This window comes from Aphidius gifuensis, linkage group LG4 (assembly GCF_014905175.1).
Source record: "Aphidius gifuensis isolate YNYX2018 linkage group LG4, ASM1490517v1, whole genome shotgun sequence".
NCBI lineage: Eukaryota > Metazoa > Arthropoda > Insecta > Hymenoptera > Braconidae > Aphidius > Aphidius gifuensis.
The window spans coordinates 1481307-1494490 of record NC_057791.1 but is presented as its reverse complement, the minus strand read 5'-3'; the positions used below and the strand labels follow the sequence as shown (position 1 = coordinate 1494490).

The following is a 13184-nucleotide window of genomic DNA, read 5'->3' as shown; positions in this document are numbered from 1 at the left end:
CATTGTGCATTTTTTTTTATTTTTTCATTTTTATATATTATTGCTCTTATTTATTTATTGAATAAAGCTTTTATTTATATTATTTTTTTTTTCTACTACTTACACGGAGTTAAAATATATTTGTGAAAACACAAGCAATTGTTTTGTCGCATTGTTTAAATAATAATAAATAAATATCAAATAACAACTTGAACTTTTGTATTTTTCTTTTCTTTTCTTTTTCAATTTTTTTGATGTATTAAAAATATTTAAAAAAAAAAAAAAAATTGTATCTAGTATTTTTGAATAAGCTGTTTTATTTGTTTTACAACAATATTTTTTTTTTTTTTTTCAACAAGGATAAATAACAGTATATGATATATAAGTTAAAACTTTATAAAACAATTTAACAACTTGAAAACTTTTAAATTGTGAATATCTTTTTTTTATTTTTTTTTTCCAAGTCAATAATGTAATTTTAAATAAATTGAATTGAAAAAATATAAGATTTAGTAAATGTTAATTTAAATAAATTGTCAATATATAAAATTAAATAGTAAATTTAAATTGAATTTATTTGATTTTATATTATGATTAATAAATGGTTTTTCTATTTAAATTTTGTATATATATTTATAATTATTACATACCTCATTTGCTGCTCGTTTAGCTTCAAGCTCTTTAAATTTAGCTTCTTCTTCGGCAATGCGATTTTCTATTGCAATTAGGGATTCTCGAGTGAACGGACGGAACAAACATCGGTCTTCTGATATAGAACTAGAATCGTCGGACATTGTCTACGCTGCGCACAATTAAGGCACCTTCCTAATTAATTCAAAAAAAAAAAAAAAAAATACATATCAATAATTTACATAATACAAATACCCATTCAACAATAATAATATACAAATTTAATTTTAATATTGATCAATTAATAATTCTTAAAATTCATTGACATAAAGCACTAAAATTATTTTAATGCAGTAATTATCATTAAAATTTTCAACAATTAAATATCAACAAAAAAAAAAATAAAATATATTTAAAAAAGCACAGATGAATTTGTGAATTTTCTTTCGTTCGTTTTTGACATACATAAGAATTTTATTTTAAATTGGAACGACCAAAAGAAAATCAATAAAAATAGATACGAAAAGAAAATTAAAAAAAAAAAAAAATAAAGAGATTAAAAAAAAATATATATATATATGAAAAATTAAAGATAAAACTTACCTTGTGGTAGGTGCTAACACTTCCTGAAATGACGGTAATGAGTTTTGTTTGTGATATAATTAAAACGATGAATATAACTTGATGTTATAATATGTAGTTTGATAATATCAATAATACTGTGATATTTAAATTTTGAATTAACTGTTTTTTTATTATAATTTTTGTTATTACGGACGGATAAATAATTTGGTTTATTTATAATATTATTATAAAACCAATTTTTTTTTTCCTTGACGTATTTACAACACGTCCAACACCGTTTTTTATATATTATTGGTATACTTAATTTATATTCTCTATATGAATTTAATTTTTTATATTTATTTAAATTTTTTGATGAAATCGCGACGATTATAGACGTACGCGCTGCGGCAGTGCGTGGTATGTTGGGACCAGTCCAACGTGTACCGAGATTTTTCATGTCCGACCTGCAACAAAAAAAAAAAAAACAAAATATAAACAAAATTCATTATTGTTATCAGTTGTATTTTTTTTTTTTTTTTTTAAGTAAAATTGATTTTATTTTTATAAAAAATTAGAGCAGAGCTTTTTTGTCTGACTTGTGTTGACTTGTACTACTTGCTTTAAATTTATTTTCTCTATTTTAATTACTAATTTTATTTCTATAGAAATAAATGTATATATATATTTTTTTGTCTGACCAATGCTTGACTAACACTACTCGTATCTTTTAAAATAAAACTTTAAATAACTTTCGTTCTATCAAAACTAATCTTAATTTTTTAATATAAAGTTTTACTAAAACTTTACATTAAAATTATAGAAAATTTTTTATTTATAGAAATAAAATTTATTTTAAAATCAAATAAAAAGTTTTTAATTTATTCATTTTTTCAATATACAGCCAAGTTTCATTAATTTATATTAAAAAATACTTGAAAAAATAATAATAACAAATGACAGAATGCTAAAAATACTTCTCGATAAATTAATTTAAAAAAATAATAATAATAATAATTAAATCCACTTAAATTTACAAAACACTGAATAAATAAAATAAAAAAAAAATAATAATTAAAATGACAAAGCCGAATAAACCTGACCAACCAATTGAGAATTTAAAAAATCAATATTAAAGCAGAAGTATTTTTATGTCTATTTTTTTATGCAAACATCAATGATTCATTTTGTTTTTATGATATTGATATTTATACTTGTGTAATATTAAAATAAAAAGTTAATTAAAAAATATAATTTATATAAAAATATATCTACAAAGAAGAATGTAGATAACACTTGAATATTTAATTGTAACTTAAAATTTTTGAACAATATTATTTTTGACATATTTTACAAAAATTATAATAATAAAAAGTTTTAATTTATTACAAAAATAAATTTTAATAAAATATATTGTTTCAAAGGACTTTCAAGGGACTTGTAGTTAAAGATTAATATTTTTTTTTTAAATTAAAAATTATTTTAAAACTGTCGTGATAATATAACAAGTGAATTTTAGAATATTCTGATATTTTAAATAATCCATGTTCAAAAACTAATTATAATAATTGTCAGTGGGTCGTTTGTAAAAAAGCTTCGTTTTAAAAATATATATTTAAATAGCTTCAAAATAAATTAATAAAATTATTTAAATGAATTTTTTTTTTACAATTAGCATATAAATAATAATAAAATAAAATATACATAATAAAAAATTTATTAATATACGTTTAAAAAAAAAAAAAAAAAAAATTGTCTTTCGTTATTTGAAAATATCTTGAAAACACATGTTAAAAAATAAAATATACTTTATAAACTCAGTAAAAAGTTGGCAGCAACGATTGGTCTATCGCGTGTCAATGAAAAAGTAGGTGAATCGACATACGAACCTACAAACTACATATGCAATAAATAAAAAAACAAAAAATGAAATATAAAAAAAAAAAACATTCCAATAATAATAATAAAAGATAGTTTAAGAGTTTAACACAAGTAGCGACAAAGCTCAATGTAGGATTACATATATAAATTGTTATTAAAAAAATATATGTGCAGCAAATACTGCATAGTATAAAAAATAGAAAAAAAAAAAAAAGCTCAAGTCAGGTAACAAGTAGGTAGAGTCAATCGCAAGTCAGACTGCCAGGCGCGTTCAATTAAAATAAAGAAACAAAATATTTCGAATAACCATATGAATAAGCAAGACAAATATATAAATTTTTTTTTTTTTTTTGTGATGCATTAAATTGCAATTTATTTTTTTTTTCACTATACACGTAATGCACACCACCATTAAATGTAATATATTTTTTTCATATATATTTGCGAAATACTGGTGTGTTAAAATATCGATCGAGTAAGCAACTTGGACTCTCTAGCCTGGCTTAACTTTGCCATGTCCTGACTGCGTGTTTTACATTCCAATTATTCTCCCTTTATTCCACCCTATTGCAGTTACAACATTTGTCGAATAATATTAATAATAATATTAAGCAATAATCAGACATGAAATAAAAAGAAAATTAAATTAAAAAAATTTGGATATGAATATCCAATGAATATGATAAATAATTATTTTGTTATTTTTTTGTAATGAAAATATGCAACTAGTAATTGGGCATTGACTTTTAATCGAGTCTATAAATTGGTAAATAATTGATAATTGACTATTTGAGTGAATTTAACATTTTTTTTTCCTGACTTGAAATAAATTTATTGTGTCGTTGTTTGTTGACTGAATGAAACGAGATTTCAATTTATATTTTCAAGAACTTTCAGACAAATTGTTTAAATCAATATAATGAATATATATTTTTGGGTAAATATTTATATATTTTAAAGTTGGAAAAATAAAGGGATGATCGCCATCTTGGAGGACTTGGAGGCGCCACTGACGACAGTCAAAAGAAAAAAAATAAAATAATAATTCAATAATAAAATATACAAGTTTTTTAATATTATTAATTATTATATTTGTTTATTTTTGATATTAATTCAGCTTTATTAGAGAGTCCTTGGCCTGTTAATTATTTAATCAATTTTTTTTTTTTAATATTTGTCACGAGAGATCTCATCATGCAAATTAACTTGACTTGTTAAAACGTGAAATTTTATTTTTTTATTTTTATTATTATATTGCAATATTTGCATTTATTATAATTTTTTTTTTTCTCATTTAAAGTAAAATAGTAGGAGGGCATAATATGGCAATTGGAAAAAAATCAAATATAGAAAAATATTAAACCACTACTGCAGTTTTATACAATCGATTTAAAACAATGACGTAGTAGTTTTAATTTTTCAAAAATAAAAAATTTAATGACAAAGATTGATAAAAATAATAATACATATTTTATTCAAAAGTAATTTTAAGATATAAAAGATTCATCATATTCGATCGACCAATATACACCGGTGGTTTGAAAAAACAAAAAAAAAATATATAAAACAAGTAGTATAAGGTAAAAATGGGAAGACAGCCAAAAGCTCCAAATGTCGACGTATTTTTTTTTTTTAAAACAGTAAATTTTTTTCTTGCGGAACATTGCAGCATCAATTCAATTTTTTTTTTTTTAAACTTTATTACTCTTCAACTCTTTTATTTCTATTTTTTTTTTTTTTACAACTCAAATCCTCCCAAATAACTCGAAAAAAAAAACCAAATAACCTCAACGAAATAATTCTTAATAAATTGATTAAAAAAAAAAAGTACAAAAGTTATCACTCAACAAATTTTAATACATTATATTATTTGTCGTTCTCAATATACAAGTGAAATATAAATACCGGTTTGACCCAGTTTTTCAGCTCTATCCGCATGGCCATTTCACCCCTTTAGCCCCTTCCATCACGCGGGAATAGTATTCGACGTCGTCGTCGTCGTCGCGATAACATTTTACATATATATATATACATTCAACTAAATTAACCACCAAACCCCCGCATTGCCAATCAACTTGACCAATTCAAAGTATTCTCATTAAAATATTTAATTATAATTATTAAATTTTACCAAAATTATTTTTATTTAAATTAAGTCACAAGGTCAAGTTAAAAAATTAATTAAAAATAAATCCCATCATTGATGATGAGAAAAATTTATAAAAAAACAATATGATGATAATGATGATGATGATGATGATGGGGAAAAATGAGAATAATAAAGGGCAAAAGTGGAGGAAACGATGCGGCATGGTGTGTCATGACGTTGGTGGTAAGAAACATTGAGGAAGGACTCAAGGGGGGTTGAAGGTTTTCAAAAGGAGTGTGAGTAATAAGAGAGAGAGAAGAAGAGAGAGAGAAAAAAATATTTATAATAAAAAAAAAAAAGAGGGGTAAAGTTGAGGCATGCTGGCTGCTGATGCCGGCCCCAATCCGTTGCTATCCGTCGAGGTCATGTGTGTGTATAGGGTAGGTAGATGAGTATGTATGTATGTATACATAAAATAGGGGTTGTATTATATTGTGCGCCGTCGCAATATAAACTTTTAAATGTGTGTATTATATATATTATTTAGGGATGTGTGTGTACAGGTATAACACGACTGGTTGGTAGACTCTTGGCATAAGAATTATATGAAATATACAGGGGTGTGCTATCTTCACTCGGCCTACTGACCTGCTATTGCATCGTTATACTCTGTTGCCACTAAACTACAATCAAAATACACATATTTTTCATTTTTTTCATTTCTTTTAATTTATGTATTTTTAATTTATTATTTTTCTCTATTTTTTTTTAACAGCTTGATCCTTGACGTTTTCTTGATGTTTATTTTTTATTGTTTTACTTGTTTTTTTTTTTTTTATTTGTAAAATTTTAGACGCTATTATAATTGATTAGATATTTAAGTATGTAAATAAAAATAAAAAAAAAAATTAAATTGTCAGTTTGAGGACGATTAAATAGAATCAATATACACAATTTTTATAAAGTTTGTGTTGTCGTTACGTGGCTGTAAACATTGACGAAAAAATAAAGAAAAAAATTAATTTTTTTATACAATTTTTTTATAAATAAATAAAACAGTATTTTTTTTTTTTATTGTAATTATTTTATAATAATAAAATAAATATATATGCTTTAAAGATAAAGTTAAAAGTATATATATATTTGGATATTTGATATAAAATTTGTAAACGTGCTTTTGAAGTTTTGTGTATTTAGGGGATTGAGAAAGTTGTTGGTGATGTTGAGGAAGGATATGGTGCATGAAAATAAAGACAACAATATTATTAGAGAAATATATATATATAGATATAGGTATTGTTGAGAAACTCTTGGCGCAGTAATATCGTTCAATGACCACCCCACCACAACTACAAGTTTCCTGGAACTCGACCTGCACTACTTTCACTCATCATGAGTACACGAGTACACTTGCACTTAGACGCATCTCATCATTTCTAATACTTGATCAAAATATCATTTTAATAATGTCAATAATTCAATCAACCTTTATATTTTATTCCTAATATTTTATCCCTAATATTTTATGCGTATAACTCTTAAAATCATTTTTAAAAAAAAAATTAAAATAAAAAACTCTATAAACAATTAATTGATGTATTATAATTTGGATTATTAAGCTTAATAAAAAGCTTAAATTCTCAATTTGTTATAAAACAGTTAAAATATTGCCCAATAATAATTAAAATTTCTATTTAAAAAACAAATTTAAACTATGTCTGCACATATATTGACTAAAACTACTTGAACTAAAAAAATGAATTCCAAGTAAATAAAATTAACCCAATGATATATTTCAATAAAAAAAAAAAGACATATATTTATCAATAATTTGTATACGCGTGATTTATAAATGATCAATACACGTCTTGTAAAATTTTTATTGTCGTATTGACCAGCGATTCCAAGTGATATAGAAACTCAGTACAGGAAGGTCAAAAGGTTGCGCCACTATCACCGCAAATGGTGTGACAAAAATAATAATAACAAAATTATAAATCATTCAAGATAATAATATATCAATAAATCAATTGACTAAATAAATTAAATAATCAATTGTTTTTTTTTTTTTAAACAAATCCATCAATATAAAAAAAAAAAAAATTTTTTTAAAAAAATCCACAAAACTTACGTTTGACGAGTATCAATCCTTAATTTTATATGCACAATTCCAGACTTTCATTAATCTCATTTGAATGCAGCAGAATTAATAAAGATACGAAAAATAATAAAAAAAAATTATTTCAATTTTTTTTTTTTCTTTCAATGGGGCGGGTTCTGATATATATATAATCGCCTTTTTTCTTCAATTGATAATTTTTTTTTTTTTCTATTTTTTAATTATTTACGTAGCACAATAATCACACTTGAATTTAATTATTATTATTATTATTTATAAGCACAATAGTAGTTGATTAAAAACACTAGACAACAATGAGCGAATAAGCATGATAATTAATTAATTATATATAATCACTTAATTGTCAATTTATATAATTTTAATAAAAACATTTTAAATTCATTTTTTTATTTTTACACATTCACTGCAGTTGCAGGGACCCGCCCCCCTGTCATACTACACAAATGTGTAGTGAATAAATAGAGCATAAAATTTACTTTGTGTTAACATTTTTTTTTTTTTTTTTCAAATTTTTCTCTATTGTTTTTTATTATTGTTATAATATATATTTTAACACAATTTCTTGTTTTTTAAAATTTCTTATTCTCTCTCTCAGACACACACACACACACACACGTACACACGCGAGCAAAAAAAAAATGTTTATATATGTATAGAGAAGAAAAAAAGTGACACTTTTTTTTTCTTTTTTTTGTTAAAAAACTACCCCCTTTCCCCCTTGTATGATAATCTCACTCTCGTTTCTTCGTAACCGCTCCTTTTATCTACATGTGCATGATTTTCCAAAGGTGATTAAATGTGTGTGTGTAGGTGTGTGTGTGTGTGTGTTGAGGAGATTGAGGGTAGTTTTTTTTTTGTTCCTTTATTTCTTTTTTTTTTAATTTTTTGAATTTTTTTTAACAACCAAATAATAGAGGGAAACTTTAATTGATAAATAATAATAGCTATATATTTTTTTTTATTAGCTGATCACTTATTTTTGAATTTTTTTTATAAATAATATTAAAAAAAGAAATATTAGATGAAAAAAAAAACAGGGCCAACACGGTTCTTCACTATTTTTTTTTGTTTTCTTATTGTTCTACTCTCGCCTTTCTTATTATTTTTCGTGCACTTTTTTTTAATTAGCAACGTGTAAATTAACTCGACACTCTGCCATTATTATTTTCAACTTTAACACACTCAACTTTAATTAATATATTTTTTTTTTTTCAAAAATATATATTCACATGATTCACTAGATTTTTAAAATTTTAATTTAATAATTTTATTATTAGATTTAATTTATTATCATTGAGACTTTTATTGAAAAAAAAAAAAAAAAAACTTTCTGCTTTTTAAAAATTTAGGACAATATTAATTAATTGAAAAATATTATTTTTGTATATTGTATTTATAAATATAATTAAAATCAAATAATTTTATAATTAATTGTTTTTTATTTCTTTTAAATTTTTTTTTTTTTTTAAATGGAGGCAGTCTTGAAGATTGGTGTCCAAGTCTCACGGGTTAGACAAACCGAACTCGAACACGGATGTTACTGCATCATCATGCGCCAACTTTGCGCTGTGGATTCAACGTGAACTATGGCAAAAAAAAAAAAAAAAGCGCCACCCCCCAACCCTTAAAATAAAAAAAAAAAATTTATATACCCCTCATCCATGAACTTTTAAACCTTCCCCTTAACTAGTACACTCGTGGTTATATTTCCCCTTCTATTTTAGTATTATATATATATTTGATTCAATGTATCTCACTCTTTTGCACTGTAAATTTACCGCACTAGCAAACGTTGACGCATCGGCCACTCTAAATCCGGTGCGATTCAACGCGACTATTTTACCTCATTTTACCCTCTTGTTACTCTTCATCGCCATTACTCCTCACAATTTTTCTCCTCTTTTGCTTTTCAATATTCTCTCCCTTATATTTCAACCACCCACACGCTAAATCCATTGATTTTTTCAGATAATATTCAACAGAAATTCATACCGATTTACCGATGAATCTAAATCTTTCAATTTTAAAAATCATAAATTCATTCATAACATCTATAAATTAGAATATATATTGTCTTTATATTTTTTTATATATAAAATAAATTGTATAAAATATTTATCGAAAAATTTTACAATTTAATTTACAATAAAAGCACATATTTAAATATATTTAATTAGAATGTTGTTTTGTTATTTTTAATAAGGGATGAAATATTTTAAAATGTAAAATGTTAAATTTATTTTACTTTAAAATAAATTGATTAATTGATAAATATATTATTAGACTCAATTAAAAATAGTACAATGAAAATTTAAAAAAAAATACAAGAAAATTGACGTTATATCAGGATCAGTTGATACGTCAGTCGCGTAAGAGTGCATGCCTGCGAATGGATCAATGAAAATTTACCTCCCACCATAATTTCAACAACTAGAATGCAACTTGTAACAATTTCCCCGCACTTTATGAATATCAACCTACCTACCACCAGGTTTACTCAAAATATATATATATTAATGGTACCATACCGCGCCATTCTTGACAATCATCCACACAACACACACACACACGAAAATGTTGACCAGAAAATTCTGAATATACAGCCAACCATACCCTGACAAAGCCACTTGAGTAAACTCGTCCAGACATTTCTTTATCAACAGAGATATATTTTTTTTTTCTCTTTTATAAACAACTCTTCATCAACTCTTGACAATGACATAATAAGTAAGGAATTTTTTTACATACCAATTATTAAATTTTTCTTATATTATTATTATTATTTTTTTATAATCTACATAAATGCTGTGAGATAAATAAATTCTCAGCCTATCATTGAGTATATAATAAAAAATTTATGTAAAATAAATTTATCTGTGCAATATAATTTGTTTGTCATTTTATATGAAATTTAAAAAAAAAAAAAATTGATTTATTTATTATTGAAAATTTGTAAAATTATTATCAGGCAATGGACGTGCAAATTTACGTATAGCCATGTATAAGGCACCAATGAAAAGTATGATAATGGGTAAACCCATTCCAATAATAATTATCATTATAACAAAATTGGAAAATTGCTCGACTGGTGGTGATCCATATCCAGCAATAAATGTCCTACAAAAAAAAAAAAAATTTGAATAATAATAATTATGATTAAATTAACTTTGATAATTTTTTAATTAACGTACCATGTTGAATAATTAGAATTACGATAAAAACCATCATTATGAACACCAATTGTTACGTTAATTTTTTGAATTAATATATCGTTTCTTTGATCATCATCACCATAATATGCATAAAGTATTGACATGTTATTTAGCTTTAATGAATTTTTAATATCATAATAAATTGTCTCAGTTGAACTTGATATTAAACGATCACGTGATAAATATGATACTGGACGCCATTGTATATATCCTTTATCATTTGTTTTATTTCTATCTTCAGGAAGTTTCATCGAAATCACCTAGAAAAAAAGAAGAAGCATTATTAATACAAACAAGAAAAAAAATTAAAATTACTTTTATGATTTTTTTTTTAAATTGATAATTAACTTACAGTCATAACACCTGGTGAATATTCATCATCAATACTTTTTTTAGTATCAATAATCATTGATAAATTTTTATTACTTTGACTTACTGTTAATAGCTCAAAACCAAATCTACTATTTTTAAATGACGTCTCAAAATTATTAATTATTACATCAATTTGTGTTGAATTTTCTGAATGATACATATGTGGTATTACATCTGAATGATTCATATTATAAAAACCATTTAAAATTATTTGTATTGATCCATTTTTATTAATATTATTTATTGGATCATGATAATGTTCACCCGACATGTGTAATTCAACTAATGTATTATGTTGAACAACATTTATTAATGTCCAATGAAAATATTCTGGTTTTAATATTAATATACTTGAGTCTGTAACTTTATCAATCATACCAGTGTCATTGGTATCATTGAACTCAATAATCTGCAACAGAGAAATTTTTTTTTTTTTTCATTATCAAAATATATATAATTTATCTTTTTATTTATTTAAATTAATTATTAATTTATTATTTTTTAATTACCTTATTAATGACAAATCCAAATGTATAAATTGGAGCTTCAGTAAATTTAATTGAATCATTTTTATCCGATAAATAAGAATTCCAATTTATTGTTAAATTTGATGAAGTTGTTGTTACTGCTAAAAACAGAGATGGACGTTTATAAAAATCCCATAAATAATGTAATGTATCATTGACACCATCAGCACGTAAATAAAACGTTGTAATATTATCACAAATTTTTTCACCACATCCTGGATTCAATTGTGATTTAAGCTGAAATACAAAAAAAGAATAAATAAATCTCATTTTGATTTCAATAGATTTTGAATTTTTTTTTTTCTTTTTTATCATTGAAATTCGACATAGGGCGACGAGTGTGTGATTATCGTCTTTTGTACATTCATTGTCACCATGACAACAAAGAGAGCCAGGATCCAAGTCTGTCACGATATAAAAAAAAAAAAAAAAAAACCAACAACCTGACAATACCATCAGTTTTCCATTGTTTTCTATTATTTTACTCCAAAAAATTATTGACATCAAAGTCGACTTTCAAAGATAAATAAAAGAAAATTTAAAATCAAAGTAACATTATTGTCTTTTGTTTAAAATACAGCATAATAATTATTTAAAAATAATAATAATATATAACTTACTGTTCTTTGTAAACACCAACAAGTATTTGCAATAAAAAAAAATACAAAAATTTTAAAAAGAAACATATTTATTCAAGATGTTATTATTTATACTAAAATTAATTTAAAAAACAACTCTACAAAGTTGACACAATTTTAATCAACTGTCACATTGTCATCTGTCACTTATTTATTTATTATTATTTTTGTTAATTTGGAGTATTACAAGGCACTTTGAGTTATACTACTTTGACAGATGTCTAGATGTCTAGAGCCACGTACATAAACACACACTCTCTTAGCTCTCTTTCCACCTCCTAATTATTAATATTTTTTTATAATTTTTTTTTTTATTATTATTAATTTTTCATGGCCTATATTATTATTCAACTTGCTCCAATGAAAATACAGTTCATCATGTGAAATTCAAACAAACAACGCTAGATGGCTGCAGGTTGTCTATTGCCTGCGGGAATTATGTCTTTAATTTTTGTCGTTTTTTTTTTTTCAAATAAAAAGAAGCTTTGAATAAAAGAACTAAATGAAAAAAAAAGAAATGATAATGCCAAAGGGTGATTTATAAGAAAAATATAAAGAAGGGTAGTTGTTTATATTTCCCTTTTTTATAATTTTTTTCTTGTTTTCTAAATTTAAATAAAAGTAGAAAAAAAAACTTTACAACAAAGAAAAATATTATCATTGTTTTAATAACAGGTAAATATATATTTTAATAAAAATGTAAAAAGAATTTTTTTTTATATTTTCATATGATAATAAATGTGGTATGGTAATTATACAAGATATATTTGTAGCATATGTATGTGTATGTATATAAAGTCATATCTTTGTAGGAGAGACAAACACTGATCATTAGCAATGTTGAAATTTAACTTTGAAAATTCTCATTCAATTTGTATATTTTAATTTATATTTAATTGATGTAACAGCTTGCTTAAAATATACCTTAAACACATTTAAATTATAAAATTTAAAACAATAAAAATATGAATATTAAAACTATGAATATTTTAATATTATAAAATTCATTTTTTTTTTTACTATTATTTATCTTATTTTACATTCGCATTTGTTAATTGTAAAAAAAATAATAAAACACGACAAAAGCAATTGAAAATATACCTTGATATAAAATAAAAAAAGAAAAAATACCCTAATGAATATTAATATTGA

The 13184-nt window shown here is 23.5% G+C and overlaps 2 protein-coding genes across 15 annotated transcripts in view; both read right to left on the bottom strand.

Annotated features, from left to right (window-relative positions):
• LOC122854363 (sodium channel protein para) overlaps positions 1-7709 on the bottom strand; it is a 30266-nt gene extending 22557 nt beyond the window's left edge. For 9 of the 14 annotated variants that reach the window (XM_044154919.1, XM_044154923.1, XM_044154933.1 and 6 more), the window contains exons 1-2: positions 1213-1588; positions 630-804 (exon numbers count right to left, since the gene is read on the bottom strand). In XM_044154919.1, coding sequence (XP_044010854.1) covers positions 630-773 — 144 coding nt within the window. In that variant the 5' untranslated portion in view covers positions 774-804; positions 1213-1588. Of the gene's footprint in view, positions 1-629; positions 805-1212; positions 1641-7274 lie in introns of those variants that run through there. The other 5 variants (XM_044154926.1, XM_044154930.1, XM_044154927.1 and 2 more) reach the window with 1 other exon arrangement.
• Positions 7710-8351: 642 nt separating this feature from the next.
• LOC122854365 (glycosylated lysosomal membrane protein-like) lies at positions 8352-12303 on the bottom strand. The gene is made up of 5 exons (XM_044154941.1): positions 12015-12303; positions 11377-11631; positions 10848-11276; positions 10475-10755; positions 8352-10400 (listed from the first exon to the last, which is right to left on the bottom strand). Exons 1-5 carry the CDS (start codon positions 12078-12080, stop codon positions 10223-10225), a joined length of 1209 nt encoding a protein of 402 aa, XP_044010876.1. The 5' UTR covers positions 12081-12303; the 3' UTR covers positions 8352-10222.
• Positions 12304-13184: the final 881 nt, after the last annotated feature.